Genomic DNA, 16,964 nt, shown 5'->3' on the forward strand with positions numbered 1-16,964 from the left:
AGCTGCACATACATGGTCTGTTCTGAAAGTAGTAGGACTCATTTTTTTAAACAAAATTCATTCATGAGAATAGTACAAACGATTACAATTTTTCCAGTAGCAAGCACCCTTCCGCACCTACACGCTGCTGCCAATGAGTTTTACAGTTTTCGTACGCCTCCAGGAATGCCTGGACCGGAATGCTGTTTAGCTCCCTCGTCACGGCCTGTTGAACCACCTCTACCGATCCGTGATGTTTCCCCTCGAGCGTCGATTTTATTTTTGGGAATAGAAAAAAGTCTGGCAGGGCCAGGTCGAGGCTGTAGGGGTGCTGAAGCAGCGTTGCCGCCTTGTGCTGGGCAAAAAATCGGGGTCCTCATTCACATGATGAAGAAGAGCCTACCGGTTGGCCTTTTCCTCCTCTGACAACACTCCGGGCGCTAACTTCCCGCACGCTTTCCTCATGGATAAGTTTTCTGTCACGATCTCAAACTCGGGTTTGAGGAATGCTCAAGTCATCAGCAATCATTCTGATCCTCATTCTACGATCACTGTTAAGTAAATGTTTCACTCGCTACACATTTTCAGTGGTGCTCCAGCTGCTCCATTTGCTCCATTTTGATACATTTACATTTTGCTGCACCAGTCTGCTCCAAAAGTGACAAATCGATCAATATTGCTCCTTAGCTGCTCCAAAAAGAAGATACGGTCGCGGGAAAGCAACTATATTGAGCCATTCAGGATTTCGATTGACAACCTACTAAAATGTTTTCGCAGTTGCCAACCTAGGGCGTTGGTGGGCTGCCTTGTGGTAAAATTTAGCAGCCAGTTTTTATGGAGGAAGGAAAGAACTCGGGAGAGGCTGTTACTTCACATTTTTTGAAGCCGGCTCCTGTAGGGAAAGAAACTGAGCAGGGAGCGTCCAGTGAAGCCTAGTCATAAAGACCATCGTCGCCCCCATTGAAGCGCGTGATTTCAGACCTTCATGTAGTAAAGGTGTTGCGGGAGTTGACCTTGATGTAACGAACTGGCTACGCCCTCTCTGTTAGTGCTGAGCCACTCAAAATTTGTTAGAACCACGCGAAAGTTCCGTGACGATAAAGCACGAACTGACATGAGAGGAACGCCTATCGCATCAAGCCGCTGCAGTTGGCGCAACGCGCCGTGCTCCAGCGCCGTTGGCGCATCTCTGGCTCTTTCTCTTTAGGAACGTCATACCACGTGGCGTTACAACTGTTCATGCTCAAAAGCAGCGAAAAATGATAGGGCATAGCAAAAAAGAAAAGACACGAGCAGTGCGCGGCCATCACTGCCGCGTGGTTGTAAAGAAAAATGCAAAGAAAAATCTCAGACTTTTTAAAAATTTCGTTATGTCCACGTTTAACTGTAGAGCCAACATGAAAAAATGATTCTAGTAAACGTGTTCTCTGGACTTTTAGTCAAGCACACTTGGTTGAACTTGCGTGCAAGGCAGTGTGAGCATTAATAAAATATTTTCTCTGTTTTTGTGATTGTTTTTTTTCTAGCTACGCATGGCTGAACCTGATCTCGTTAGGAACAAACTCTTTGTGACTCCTTTATTCCGTTCATGCTGTTCCTATGTTGCTCCAGGGTTATCGTTCTGATACAAATGTGCTCCAGAATGGATATTTTTCTGCTCCAAAAATTGCTCCAGAACTTGAAATGGCTGGACCACCACTGCATTTTCGTTGGTCTTGCCGGTCGAAGGGCGTCTGAAGCGGTCGTCTTCCTCCACTCTTTTCTTACCTTCTCGGAAATGATTGTGCCACTCAATAAACAGCTGATCTACCCATGGAAGCGTCATCATAGGCCTCCTTAATCATGTTGTGAGTCTCTTTGCCCGTTTTACCAAGATTTACTCAAAATTTGATCGCGTATCTCTGATCCAGTAAACGCTCGATGATTCTGCGTGACGAGACGTTTCGACAGGGGTTCACAGTACAAGTGACCTCCTCTCTTCAACGGCCGAGAGCCTACTGCCGATTTTCCCCAGCGTTCCCAATATCCCCCTTCAACGATCCTGCACGCGCAGACAGCCTCTCGTCTGCCTGTTCGCCCAGGAAAAAACCAGTCCTACTACTTTCAGAACAGACCCTGTATATTCAGGCTCCCTTGGCTGAGATCTATCTGGTTTTCTGTTTGCGTCTTGTCTTTTTTGTGTTTGACCTGACACTGACACTACATTGCCAAGATGTGTCATTTGTAACAACGGATGTCTGGTTGTTATATAGTACAAAGTGTGCCTTTTGTATCTCGCACCACATGTGCAGCTTAATCTGTGCACCAGTCTTGCGTTGCAGACCTTTCATATCAGTTGTGACAGTACCATGATAAACGGCGGGTGAAAGGTTGTGTGTGCTTTTGTTGCAGGCTCGACGAGCTGAGGAATCGGAGGTCTTGGCCTTGCATGAGTGAGTAGCTGCCCTTGTATATCAGCCTGCTGTGAATGGGAAATGAATAGGCAGTGATTAAAGGATGCTACCAGCACGATAGGGTGCCGCAGTTACTAAAGCAAAAATTTGTTGCAGAGTTTCTTAAGAGCATACCATTTGAGATACTAAGCACCTTTTAGTTTGTATAAGGTTTTTAGGATTTGCATGTGACTCAAAAGACTTGCTAGCATGGTCAGTGTGCACGTAATAGTGAAATAGGCGAAGTCTGCAGTAGAAGAGACAAGTTTACACAGCACTGATGTGCTCCCACATCTTGTTTCTTTGTGATGTCATATTCATATGGTATTGTACTTATAGCCATGTGGTATATACATCAGATATTGTTTTCGATAGCGTATTTACTCAATGAATGCACCAATTATTTTCACTTTGCAAAGTGTACAGTTTGCTAGTATATTACCCTGTGTAATGAATGCACCTTTCAAATTTTTCTCAACTTTGGAGGGAAAAAAGTATTTGTGAAGTGAGTTGATGTGGTACATAATGTTACTCCTGGAAGTTGCATTTATCGGGACTGATGACGGTAAGATGTGCTCAGGTTCAAAAACACAGAACTTTATGGGGGTAGGTGCTAATCAAACTGCTTTCATCACTTGGAAACTGCACTTTATTGGTTATTGGTTTTCGTTAATTCTGATTAATATTAGACTAATACAATGAAAGCAGCCTTACTAGTGTTAACAGTAAGTGCCTTAATATCCGTTGATGTTTGTCCTCTTTTGTTTCTATGTGGTGTGCTTCACTGAGTAAAGTGGGATCTTGTTAATTCAGAATCATATAATTCCAAATGGCACTGTGGTTTTTCATGATCCAGTATATTGAAAAGAATATTGAAAGTATATTGAAAATGGAGTTTGAATAATTGAGCGGTCAACTCTACAGGCTGTTGTATTTCAAATGGAGGTAGATGTAAATGCTTCTCTTGTTTAAGCTGCTGGTTCATTTTGCTCATAAATTAAACACTTGCAGTATTTCATATTGGTTACTATATAATAATGCATTGCTCGCCTGTTTTGTACATCTATCACAAGGAGGATAGAGGGCTTTGCCTTTTCAGGAGCTTATGGTGTCACGGTTCTCGCTTGTATGATGGGCTGTGTTTATGTTAAACCTAACCAAACTCCATTGCTCAGTGCCATCTGTAGGTGAGACCTTGACGCAAGCTGTCACGTGGTTCAAGAGGGTGTAGCATTATTGTGGGTATTCACTGCTTTTCGGTGCAAACACTGTTGCACCTCTGGTCGCACCGGTTGGTCTGATGGTTTGAAAACTACCCTTGCATGGTGCAGGCAGGCCCACCTGGAGAAGCTCAAGGAGACCGCTGGCAAGACAGACGCTGATGCACTGGAGACCCTGTGTGCACACTTTGATTCGATATACATCCACCCGGTAAGCACTGTTGCTTCCAACCTCATCTCTCCCGACAGGGATTACGGGTTGTTTAGGTACTTGTTGAACGCGTCGTGCTGATATGATGTATGGTGACGTGCTGTCGGGATATGGTGACGTGCCTGTAGGGTGCCACTATTCCAGCCGTTGTCAGTATATCAGATAGGTCAATAAATGCATGCATGGATGCATGAACGTGGTAGCGTTAAAGGGACACTGAGGAGAGCACTATTAATATTTTTTTTATAGTAAAATCCGATAGTTCGGCATGTCATGGCTTTGTTGCCACTTGGCCGGCAGCGAAAGATGCATTTATTTCTAAGAAATTTGGATTCGAAGTTGAAAAAGTTTTTCCCGCCGCTCTGATTCAAACTTGGGATTCTCCTATGACGACACAGGACTAAGTGACGTGAAGCATGACGTGCACATTACGTAACGCAGACTCCGTGATTTCTGGTACCCAGCAGTGCGGCCTAGCAGCAGCCGAAAAGAAAGCTACCGCCGGCTGCACGTTGAAGGCATCTATCGGCTATTGCGGCTGTCGCTACAGTCACTTCGATTACGTTTGCACTGGCGTTTTTCCAGCGTTACGATGGATCTCATTCTCGAAGTCATCAACGAAGTTCTCTCAAATAGACACCTTTAGCATACCGTGTACCTTGTTACTGCTAGCGGAATACCGGGAGCCCGCCTACCGTCGGAAAACAGGTGCTGATTTGTCCCGATGCTTCAGGAGTGTGCGTAGCTGCCGGGCATGTGGCGCCATCTGGCGACGTCAAGGAGATTTGCGCATGCATTGGCTGCGCCTCAGTGATTCATGGCTTCTCGGTTCCTGGTGTTGCTAGAACCATTGGTTCTAGCAACACTGTTTTGTCCTATGACCTCATCGCCTCATCACGCTTGTACTTGCGAGTTTGGCCTGTGGCGGCGATACCTGTATTTTGGTTCTTGCTCTTTTCTACGTTACAAGAGCTTTGTTGTCAGTATGAGTGGCGTTTTTGTAATCAGGAGCTGGTATTCTGGCGATACAAGCCAACTTCAATTTCTCCTCAGTGTCCCTTTAAAGGCTCCGTTCACCAGAAGATCCGGTGTCGGCGTAGGTGTTGTTGACGTCAGCATTGTGAACGAAAAATCGTGGCATGGTTCTGGCTGGTGCTTTCCAGAGAGCAACCTAGGAGGCAGGTGGGCCACTAGGTCACATGACCTTGCGGTGTAATTGAACCTGCCCACCATATAGTGAGCAAACTGCCCACCATGGTAGGTGGCAGGTAAATTAACAATTTCTCGCTCGGGCAGAGCAACCTGGGCTACACAAGGCCCACCGGTGGGAGCCGCTGCCATCGCAGGGCAGTGGCGCATCTCTTAACCACTGCACCATTGCGTCAGGAGGAATATGAGGACTCCCAGGAGGGCTATGAATGTAGAGAATGACCTTCTGCATATTATGGGGTTTAAACCATTACGCTGTCGCGTCATGCCGTTAAGGTGGAGCTTGTCTCCTGCTATTTCTTTATTGTGACATTAGGATAGAAAAGTGTCCCTCATCCTGAAATGGGTACAAATTGGTTTTTAAATGGGTACGGCATCAGGCTTCTCTGCACAGAACCATCTGCGACCATGTAATTGTCAGGCCGCACTTCTGTGACCTAAATAAGAACTTGTGAGTTCCTGTCTTTTTCACGGTTCTTTCTTATTTTCGTGTTTCGATTGCACAATGGCCAGTATAGATTATTCTTGAATGGTGGCAGTGATTTCAAAGTGTGGTGGGCAATGGCCCTCTGTGTGCGGTTGTCTGGAGTATCATAATAAAGAAGTAAAGGTTTTCTTGACGCTCTCGCACTTCTTGAAGCAGTATCTCTAACATGTGCTGTGTACCTAAGATGTTTCTGGGAACAACTTCGCTGATACGGATTCTTTGTCTGCAGAGGACGTTCGAGCTGGCTATGCTGGCTGTGGGTTGCACCGTGGACCTGGTGACAGCCGTCGTCAAGGGAAAGGCAGGTTGCGCTTCACATCCTCGTTTTTCTTTCTCGCATTGCATTGAAAAAGCACCGCACAGAGAACACCGCAGATCCGACGCTGATTGGGACCTTTTTTCACCTTGTGGTTGAGGAACGAGGACACAGATTTTCGAAGTCAAAATGAGTGCACATACTTTTCCCAAACAATTTGTTCCTGACAGGGCTTGCAGCACATTTTGGTTTAATTTCCCAGATTGCATGGAAGACACGTCAAACTGTAGTGCACCATGGCATCAATGAACAGCCAACATTGGTGCACCTGAGCATTTGCATTTGTCTGAGCTCTCGGTGGCGAAACGCGAGTGTAGGCAGAAGCAGCCAGAGAATCATTGTTACTAGTTTGATTTTGATCGAAAGTACTAATTTCTGGATTTTGTTTATACAGTGTTCATAAACTAAGAAGGAACGTGTCTACCAAATTTGGTCATGATTTGTGCAGTAGAAATGTAGAAAATTAAGCGTTTTCCCATGAAGATGGCAAGTGAGGTTTTGCCGGTAGTTCCCTAGAAACATTGTTTCCAACATGCAGCACAATGGCAAACAGCATATCACGGTTTGTTTACTCTTTCTGGGCTGTTGAGGCATTTTGTGAAGAAGGCAGCAGAACCGCACCGAAAATGAAAGGAAAAGCTGTATAATCATGGCCTTGCAAGCCATAATTGGTGGTCAATGTAAAACTCAATCAGTGGTTAGCGAAATGCATCAGGTGACCTTTAAAAGTGCATTCATAGCCTCTATTTCTTAAGTCGACCTTCGTTTTATTGCTGTCTGTGCCACTTATCTTTACTCTTCAGCTTATCTTTACGTGTTTCCACCCATGGACAAAGTCTCTCCAGTGTTCAGTAACAGCAAAATAAGGAACAGTACTGCATCGCATTGAAGAAGGGCCTACCTATGAAGAAAGTGTTTCTAACTGATGAAAAAACCTTGTTAAGCAAAAAAGTGTCTCAAATCTTTGAAGTTGGTTTTCTCAGTTCATATTTGTGGAGCTTACTGCTCATTTAGGATAACTACTCTTTCTGTACTGCTCATCCAAAATTTATTTTAGTGTTTTCTCGGCGGAAATTTTTGAAGAATACGCTAAGGTACTTATCATGCTCTGCCTTTAGGTTTCTATGGCAAACAGTCAAATTTTGAAATAGCACTGACAGCAAAGCAACCTAATAGCTTTTAAATGCTGTGATTTTCTAAACAGGTGGTCATAAAACAACTCTTCCCCTTATCCTGTGCAAGGACTTTCCTATGGTCAACTGGGCTGGAAAAGTGAATTACCAGTGTTCAAGACAGTTTTTCTAAACTGACACACTCGCTGGCTCATTGCGATGCCAAGGAACACACCATCGCTGAAAACTTCATCAAAATCGATGCACTGACTAAAAAGTTGACCTTTCAGTCCTGCATTCCTCCTTGCATTGCTGAGCATTGTTATTTTGTTGTTACATATCGGAGTAGTTGTGCTTTGCCGTGGGTCAGAAGACTCCATAATAACTCAATCCGCCTTTTTCTCAAGGCTGCTCTACGCATTTTCAAAAAATAAAAACTGGAAAGTCCAAGGCCTAGTTGCAAATTAGCCCCCCCCCCCCCCCCCCCCCCCCCCTCTCGTGTTGTGCAGGTTCGCAATGGCATGGCCCTAGTCCGTCCACCCGGCCACCACGCCCTGCGCAACGAGTACTGCGGCTACTGCTTCTTCAACAACGTGGCCCTGGCTGCTCAGCACGCCCTCGACAAACTGCACCTGAAGAAGTGAGTCCCTGCTCCACTTGTGAATTCACTCCCCCACTGTGCTGCTGCTCATTTCAGTTTGTTTCATTTCCTCGAAGAACTATGTATAGGGGTCGTCGTATCACGGGTGGAGTGCAGTGAGACATTTGCTTGCAACCGGTTTAAGAATATCACCTTCTCTGCTCTTTTACGTGGAAACATAAACCTTGTTTTTGTGTACTGTATTTGAAAGTAGAAAGGTAAAATATTGCTCTGTTCATAGGCACTATTCACGTTTCATTCTGGCCTGATAGTACAGAGGGTCCTGTTTTGGGGATGCCGATTCTCTTGCCATGATCTTTCACAGCCATTACAAGAACTACTTTAGTCAGCTCATAGACTTATCTGCAGACAAGCTGTAGGCTGTCTCGGGTTTGTGAGGGTGTGCTGTCTCGCGAAACCAGCTGTGTTCTCACGGTAGTACAGGACGACAGGATGTAGTCTGTGCAGTGAAGCCCCGCTGTAGTAAACTTGCATCTAGAAAAAATGCGGGTATAATACAGTGAAACTGCAGTCCCGTTTTGCCTTCCATAGACAACCGTACTTAAATTTTTTTTAAATTTATAGTAAAACATCATTAATAACGAAATAGTTAAGAGTAAAGAGCATTTGGCCTTTGGAACATACTTCCCATTGAATGATATCATGGCACATGTGTGTTCTATATGTTAGAGCAACATATACATAATGGCATAATCGCAAGACCAACCAACAGTCAAAGCAGATTTCAAAAACAATAAAGCAGCACTTTTTTTATTTATTTATTATTTTTTTATATAGCTTGGCCACCTGGCTAATGAGATGTAAGGCAAAGCGTTCGTGCTGGGGGTGGAGAAGAAAGCCGGTTATGAACTTGGAAAGGCAGCGGCGTAGACCACTGAAAATGGCTGTAGCACTGGGTGGTGCAAAGCACGAAGTAGTAGCAGAAAGAAAAAAATAAAGGTGCAGCGATACTATGTGGAGGTTTTGGCGCACTTGATTGTGCCGTGTGCCGACTATTGCCATTTAAATGAGTGTTCACGCAACACTTTCGTTTTCATATGAGCTCAAGCTCCGCTCTCGCATTATATTCATGGCCGCATTATAGCTGTGCAGATGATATACTTCAGCAAGACTAGCAAGATTGAAAATGAAAGAACAAAATTGTGGCAGATGAAAATAATTTGCTCATAAGATGATTAGAGCAGGATGGAAGGCATTTCTGATCACTGTATTTAGTAAGTAGCCAATTTTTCGGACAGCATCCTTGGAGCCATGTCATCACTAACAACTGGCGTAGTAAAGATGCAGATACAGTAAAGATTTTTGCTAGTCCAAGTCAAACGGCAGAGAGGTTCGGCAGTATTCACAGTTAACCTGCCCAAGTTGCAACTGACCTGCCATTCTGTGTATCTGCACACAGGGTGCTGATTGTGGACTGGGATGTTCACCACGGACAGGCCACCCAGTATGCATTCTATGAGGACCCCCGGTGAGCTGGTTTTTTTTTTTTTGCCATTGATTTTGTATACTGGCAGCCAAATCAAAAGCTTTATATCACGTGAGGGACCGTTGACTTCATATGATGAGGAGGAGTGGGGAATATGTCAGAAGAAATGTGACGGAGGTGGACATCGAATGGGAGAGGGTAAGAGAATAGCAAAAATGAACTGGAAAGAGAACTGATGGAAATGTATATTCTTAAGAAGTTGTCAGTGGACACAGCCCGGGAGAAAGGGTCGGTAAATCAGGAACTATGATCCCGCTGAGACAAGGGGGATATAAAAGGAGAGAGAGGTATCATGACAGGCATAGTAATAGTGTGTATTTTATGTACAAAAATTACGGAGGGAGCATAGGAAGCAGTGCACATTTCAAGTTTTGCTAAACAAGCAGACTTTCATTTGTGCAACCCAAGACAGTAAGCAATTAGCTGTAACTCTGAAAAGGTCAACAATGTGAGGCAAGTTCAGGTCATTTTCCATTCACTTTGTTGCAACCTGTGTTGCTTGCGTTACGTTGCCACTTTCTGCGAGTGCCTGCCTCATCTTTGGACCGAAAATGCGGGTCTGAGTGCAATCTAAGTCACTCTGACAACAAAACATTCTCCTGACCTGGTTCACCTGGTTCGTGATTCACTTGTGCAGGGTTCTGTATTTCTCCGTTCACCGGTATGAGCACGGCGAGTTCTGGCCCGAGCTGCGGGAGTCTGACTTCCCCTACGTGGGTCGGGGCGCTGGTGCGGGCTACAACATAAATGTGCCCCTCAATCAGGTGCGTCCCCTTCTGACATTGCCTTCCAGTTGCAGTAGAGGCAGAGGCTTGTGCAGTTTTGTTTCCGTACATCGTACAGAGGGCAAACACTCGTCTAGAATGCCCAAGGTGTGTGGTTCCGAATGCAAAAGCAGTTTATGAAGCTTCTGGGGTGACTAACGGCCAACAAGGTGCGAAAAGACGGGGAAGTCCCGTCAGCATATACTAGAATTAGCACATTCAGCCAGTTCTGCTTGCCTCGAACCATGCTTTATCGTTATGATTGCCACGTGTGTAAGGTTGAGCACCCAGATTCGGTGTTCTAGACAAGCAGTTAGCCCTCTGTATTGCTGCTTGAGTCTGGTAGAGATGCTGGTCTGGTCAAAAACCATGTTTAGCCAAAGCATAAGGTACTTGCGATCACTGAATCTCCATAATTATTTTGAAGTAAGGAACTAACCGTTGGCTTCTTTACTCCGTTGTTAACTTACCTCTGTTTCCAGGAGGATGACTTTATTGAACAAGCTCGCGAACTTGCTGATGCAAACACATTCCTGTCGCAGGTGGGCCTTGGGAATGCCGACTACCTGGCCATCTGGCACCAGCTGCTACTGCCAGTGGCATACGAGGCAAGTTGCGCTTGTCGTTAGGCATTTGTACCAACCTCTCACTGCTGGCAACTTTTTCTGTAATCTGTAACTTTTCTGTAACTTTGCAGTTCCAGCCCGAACTGGTGCTCATCTCTGCCGGCTATGATGCGGCTCTTGGATGTCCCGAGGTGAGTGGGGATTGATCGTAACAGCACTGCGTAATGCAGTCCCTCAGAGAAAGCCGGCAGTCCTTAGATTTAGCCTTTATTCTTTATTCAAGAGTTACCCCGCATTTGCCCGAAGCGTTATAGCAGGGGGGTTACAGATTGGCAAAAAATACATCTTCACTTGCAGACCACACTTGCACTTCGGAAAGTCAGTTCCACTGTTGCACTGTTTTAACAAAAAATGAATTTGCAAACAAGTTCGTCCTGGTACGGTACTTTCTAATTTTGCGGGAATTGTCATGTCGTTGAGAAACGTAAAAGGGCTGTTTTAAGTAATTTTCAAAATCAATCCCCGTTTTTCCGTGAACAGCAATTTTAGCCTCAATTTTCTTCTACGGGAAGCGAGTGGTTCCCATTGCAATTCTTTTTTCATTGCTGTACAACTATCCCTTCGCCCGTACCTGCCCAAGACGAACCTTGCTGCTCTGTTATGAATTTTTTCAAGTTTTTCAATTAACACCCGATGTGCAGGGTCCCATACAATACAGGCATATTCAGTGATAGGTCGAACACAAGAGAGAAAAGCAGTTTTCTTGAGGTTTGGCTGCAAAGACCTTAAACTCCGCTGTATGAAATTTAGTGCCCTACCGGCTTTGGTAACCACATGATCTACGTGAGCATTCCAGGAACAGTCATCCGTTAGTCTCTGCATGCACAGGATTGGAACAGTGTACAAGGCGTGAAAGTAGAGCAGTAACGCAGAGCAGTGGTACAGCACTGTCTGAAGAGCTGCCATGTTGTGCAGGGCCTCATGCGCCTCTCGCCAGCAGCATACGCTCACCTGCTGCACCCACTGATGGCTCTGGCAGGAGGCCGTGTCTGCGTGGTTCTTGAGGTAGGTGCAGGAGATGCATTACGATCCCGCTTTTCTACTACATTGCTTCTTCATTTCTGTGTGGATATCTGTGCATCTTGTGCGTACCTGTGCATCTCGTGAAGTCTGGCTTCGCTAATAGCAGCCGTGCTCAGTGCCAGAGCAAGTCCTGCAGTTTCTAGAAAAAGTAACGTGCTAACGCGTGCAACCACTGAACGAGAGGTGAAGCACTAGACACGGTGTCTAGTGCTTCACCTCTCATTCTGTAGTTACACGTGTTAGTGCTGTTATTTTTTTTTCTAGAATCGGGATGTACCAACTTGCCCAGAAAGAAGTTTTGATGAGGTACCCTGCAGTTTGTAGTCGCAAGATTGCGTAATGTTAATCGTGTGTCGGAAAGCATTGTGTACAAAGGCATGATCAGTTGTGTAGTTTGCCAGCACCATGGCAAAAACTGTCAGCACTTCCGTGTCGTACCAGGGCCACAATTGTTTTCACTATGCAGATTTAAGAAAGCTGTCTAAAAAAACTGATTCCATTCCATTTTTGCATTTCACACCCTTAATCACTTGCTGAAGAGACGCCATGCCTCGGTTGTTCAGGGACCTAGCTTTCTGTTGTAGCCATGCGACTACTTTTGTGTTGATGTTGTTTAATGTAGCGTTGTCCTCTCAGGGTGGCTACTGTGTGCCATCACTGGCAGACGGCGTGGCACTGACACTTCGCACCTTGCTCGGTGACCCTTGCCCAAGCCTGCCACATCCGCTGGGCCCCATCAGTGACAGGCAAGTTGCATTCCTGTCTCCTGCTTCGTTCATTGGGGCTGAGGGCGGTGAACTTCCAACAGAAGCATAATATCCGCGCTGGGAAAGTGAGACTGCTGTTGAGAGTGAACTCTCAAAGCACCTCGGCCTGCGAGATGTGCCGATGCCAAACGGCCGCCGCCGGTCGCTGCCCACCATGCACGTGTACAGAAAGGTTCTAACGCGAAGCTTGGTGTGCTTCATATTAGCGCAGGCATCGCCTTCCAAGGCATACATTTCCACGGTTGCATCTGTTAAAGTTTTGTCTGCTTTGTTCACATCACGCCTTTATTACTACTTTATTGAGTCGAACCCATTTTTTTTCCCAAAGAAGGGGGATTGCACCACTGGGTCTGATGTACAGCCTTTGTCAAAAGTTTAGAGCCCAGGGGGTTTGCTTCTAAGCACTATTGTGGCGCTCCTGTAGCACTAATGGAAGTCCTACGCATCGGAGGGAGCAGGGCCAAAAATCTTCTTACCTTCAGGAGATTTGGGACGCTGAAGACGCATTACGAGCAAAGCAGTGCGGCCCAGAAGCAAACCCCCTGGGCTCTAAACTTTTGACAAAGGCTGTACTTCCTTCAGCCACTGTCCCCGCAGGAAGTGCAAGGTTTTCGACAGCAGGGCCCAGTTTGTGGCACCTCCTCGTTAGCTGTAAGAGTTGTTTGGCTATGCTTATTCATTGTATCTGAGACGCAGTGCCATTGCTGCAATACATATTCCTTCTTAATAAGTGAGCATTCTTAATAACTACGGCCATTATCATCATCAGCCCGACTACGCCCACTGCAGGGCAAAGGCCTCTCTCTCCAATTAACCCTGTCCTTTGCCAGTTACTTATTTGCCAGTTGCGGCCACCATATCCCCGCAGACTTCCTAATCTCATCCGCCCACCTAACTTTTTGGCGCCCCCTGCTACGCTTGCCTTCTCTTGGAATCCACTCTGTTACCCTCAAGGACCAGTGGTTATTATAAGTGGATTCAACTGTATTTGCTTCAAGTGCGTCCAGCGGCTCTCTTTATGTATTCATTTATTCCTTAAAGGTTCAAGGGACATTACTTGATGGGTGGGCTGACAAAATGGTATTATTTCAGATATAGATGATCTTCAACGGTAGATTTGAAGTGAACGGGATTGACGATAGTCGCCGCTTCGGATGGAAGGCCATTCCAGTCGTTGGCTGTTCTAAAGAAAAAAAGACTGAGAGATTGCTCGGGGTGGACGGCATTAGGGTGGCAATTACGGAATATCCGATGAGCACATGCGATAAGGGGGGCATCGTGGTTAAAGATGTGATAAAATCGTGTTTTTGCTTTGGCTCATTGTGGACAATGGGTCTTGTGCAGCGTAACGGAGACCCTGCTGAACTGCATATCAGTGCTTCGGCATCACTGGAAAAGCCTGTGCGTCCAAGGCACCAGCGGCACCAAGAGCGCGGTGGGAGGCGTCGAGCACGTGCCAAAGTCGGAGTACCGGGGCCAGCTGGGGGTGAACAGGCCGGAGCAGTTCCCGACGCGGAGCGGCTACTACGAGCATCCGCCGGAGGACCGGGAGCGGTTGGAAGCGGAAGTGGACGCGTTACGCTCGAGCACGAACCTCGAGGTGCCACCGCACCGCACTGCCTTGGTGTATGATGCTCGGATGGCACTGCACCGGTGCCTCAGTGAGAGGTCTGTGTGCACTCTCATAGTCTTTTTTTTTTTTTTTTTGGTTGCAAAGTGCTCGCATGCAGTGCCAAAAAAGTTGTAGCAAGTTGTAGTTGTGCCCCGAAACACCGTCACTACTATTTCACATAGAAACTTTTACTTGTTTGACCCTGCCTTTGCTTTGATGGTTTTAGCGAATTTTAGCTCCTTTTGGATTGCCTCCTGATTGCTGTTTATTCTTGTTTTTACTGTTTAGCCGTGTTATTTGTTGGCCTCTCTAAATGGTTGGTTGGTTGGTTGGTTGGTTGGTTTATTGGGTTTAACGTCCCAAAGCGACTGAGGCTATGAGAGACGCCGTAGTGGAGGGCTCCGGAAATTTCGACCACCTGGGGTTCTTTAACGTGCACTGACATCGCACAGTACTGTATGTGTTTCTACGTTAATATGTTGTGTTAAAATAGGTTGGGGTTTTGTAGCGTGAGCTACAATGGGGGAGGTTGAGCAGTTTCGCTGGCTCCTGGAGCTGTGCTGTGCACGTGGGAGGGGCAGTGACTTCACACAGCTGAGGTGCCTCGCTGGCGCACCAGCTGTGTTTCTGGCACAGCCTTGTCAGTGCCTTCGGCCCCCTTCTCTCTCTCTCTCTCTCATCACCCCATGTAAATATAAGGATGTTTTCAGGTGTCCACTGACCCAGGGCACAATGTTGTCAATGCCACTTAGCTTAAAGCACGGTTGAGGTGTCCACTGTTCCAGGAGGGCAGTTATGCACCTTCCCTCTGGTGCAGGTGTCCACTGAGATGTGTACACCTCGCCCTCACCTCAGGCTAGGTATATCCTGGCATAGCAGAGCTAAGCCACTGCCAATTTTTTTAAAACGTGACTTGTTTATGCTTCCTGTTTTTATTGTTTTTCGCATGCTCGCTTGGAGTAAGTTTTGTTTTCCTGACTCCGCCCTTCGGCCTCACTGTTGTTAGCCGTGTAGATGAAAAACAATCGGAGGGGACACTTGAGCTCCGCCTTAAGACTGCTCACCAGCCACAAAGCAATTCAGGTTTGAACTTTTTGTGTCGATAGGTGGCAGCACTTTAGTACCACAATAAGAAGGTAACTTCTGTTTCCCTTCCAGGTGTGTAAGTTACACCGCGACGCAAAACTATTAGTTCTTCCTTACATGAAAACGTAGAGCCGAGAACTTTGTGGATATGTAGCCTAAGCTGGGGGACGGAAGCACAAAAGAATTCACCCCTTTCAAGCTATCGAGCAAAGGAAGAAGGGTCAGAGAATGGACCTTTGTCGTCTAGCGCACCATTCTATCTGCCGCCGGGCAAAGTACCTTTTCTGGTTTGGGTGGCCTAAGTTCCCTGGCATCTTTTCTGTGAAAATTCATTTACAGTAATCCCTCGTTATAACGAAGTCAGCGGGACGGCGAAAAAATTCGTTATAAGCGATAATTCGATATAAGCGACCGCTCAAAAAAGCTAAAACAGTCTAGATTTAATTGCGCCACAACTGCGAGGAAGCTGGCGGATGACCTTGAGCCGTTGCCTAGCAACCGCTGCAGCTGGCGGACGCCGCGCGGCGTCCGCCAGCTGCAGCGGTTGCTAGGCAACGGCTCAAGGTCGGTCTCTGTGCCTCCTCGGAGCACTGCCACAGCGAAATCGCAAGTTCGTGGCCAATGTAGCTTTCGCTACAAAATTTTCTCGTAGCACATTTGTTCTACCAGCAACTTAGTTTTGGTTAGCGATCCTCAAAGATGATACAGTTTTCAAATTGCTTATACCAGAGTTTATTATCTATATCAAGAACAAGCTTTAGCTCATTTTTGTGATCCAGACGGGATCCAGGCTGATCGACAGGCCGGCAGGCCACGGCCGGTCTCGACGCGCGCGAGCGAGCGAGCGCGTCGAGACCGGCCCCGGCTCAAAGGAGCGCGCCCTACGTCATCATGACGCTGCCGCTCTCCGCGCTTGCGTTGGCTCCCGCTTCCCGTCATCGCGTTTTGCCGCGGGCGGCCCGTCGTTGACGTCTAGCAGGTTGGACGCAAGCGGCGCGCTGCGATCGGACGCTGCGGCGCCGTTCGCAACCTCGCGCCGCGTTGAATTGCGCTCGCTTTTCGCACATGTGTTCCCGCCGTAACAACAAAATTCAGTGACCCTAACGCGCATTTAGACCGTTTGTCTAGTCGAATGGCGCGAATCGAGCATGACCGGCCACTTTTCCGCATTCAAGACACCGCGGTTTTCTGGCATCGCAAAGCGCGAGGAAAACTTTATTGAAGCGAAAAGCTTCACTAGGCTCGTCAACACCGTGCTTCGCGTGGGCGCCGCCGCAGCGCGCCCTTCCCCCTCCTCGCCACCCCCTCCCTTCTCCTCCTCGCCACCGGTTTACCCTTCGCCGTTGCTAGCGGTTCTTATCGCGTTCTTATCGCGTTCTTATCGCGTTCTTATCGCGTTCTTATCGCGTTCTTATCGCGTTCTTATCGCGTTCTTATCGCGTTCTTATCGCAAGGCGTTGTGATAACGCCTGAGCGCCGGCGGCGGACATAAAAGAGGCCGCCCGCCGCGGCGCGCGCTCCATCGCCACTTCTCCTCGCCACCGGTTTACCCCTTGCCGCTGCTGCGCGGTCTCTCCGCGGTCCCAAGAGAAGGTTCTTGAAGCAAGGCGTTGCGAGAACGCACGTGTGAGCGGCGGCGGCCGTAGAAGAGACGCAGACATTCGCCATGGAAGGAAGAAAAGAAGACCCGGAAGTGGTAGCGAGGGAGTTGGCTCAAAATCTACACCGCTACCGTGGTGCTCCCAGTGCCTTGTGCGCGAACTGCGACAGCCATGATGTCAAACAAAGCATAAATGCAGCTTTTCGCTTGTATATCCAGGCTTAACCGGAGCTAAGCCACTGCCAATTTTTTTCGTGTGGATTCTGTCACGGGGAACACCAGGAATGCGCTTCCGACCGAGATTAACGGTTCGGGCGCGCTGCACCATGGAATTTGGCCCCGCTGAGCAGGGGGCACTCGACACTCTCTTGGT

At 47.2% G+C, this 16,964-nt stretch overlaps 1 protein-coding gene across 2 annotated transcripts in view; it reads left to right on the forward strand.

The window, feature by feature from the left end:
- Window positions 1–16,964, forward strand: part of LOC149347975 (protein deacetylase HDAC6-like) — a 47,668-nt gene that overhangs the window by 3,512 nt on the left and 27,192 nt on the right. The window contains exons 4-14 of one of the 2 annotated variants that reach the window (XM_089587808.1): window positions 2,371–2,411; window positions 3,743–3,842; window positions 5,768–5,839; window positions 7,476–7,606; window positions 9,027–9,095; window positions 9,751–9,877; window positions 10,420–10,485; window positions 10,575–10,634; window positions 11,419–11,508; window positions 12,163–12,272; window positions 13,638–13,961. In XM_089587808.1, the coding sequence (XP_089443934.1) occupies window positions 2,371–2,411; window positions 3,743–3,842; window positions 5,768–5,839; window positions 7,476–7,606; window positions 9,027–9,095; window positions 9,751–9,877; window positions 10,420–10,485; window positions 10,575–10,634; window positions 11,419–11,508; window positions 12,163–12,272; window positions 13,638–13,961 (1,190 nt within the window). The remainder of the gene's footprint in view (window positions 1–2,370; window positions 2,412–3,742; window positions 3,843–5,767; window positions 5,840–7,475; window positions 7,607–9,026; window positions 9,096–9,750; window positions 9,878–10,419; window positions 10,486–10,574; window positions 10,635–11,418; window positions 11,509–12,162; window positions 12,273–13,637; window positions 13,962–16,964) is intronic. The other variant, XM_089587811.1, reaches the window with a different exon arrangement.

The sequence above is a fragment of the Amblyomma mixtum genome, chromosome 4 (assembly GCF_055824585.1).
Source record: "Amblyomma mixtum isolate Tamu chromosome 4, ASM5582458v1, whole genome shotgun sequence".
NCBI lineage: Eukaryota > Metazoa > Arthropoda > Arachnida > Ixodida > Ixodidae > Amblyomma > Amblyomma mixtum.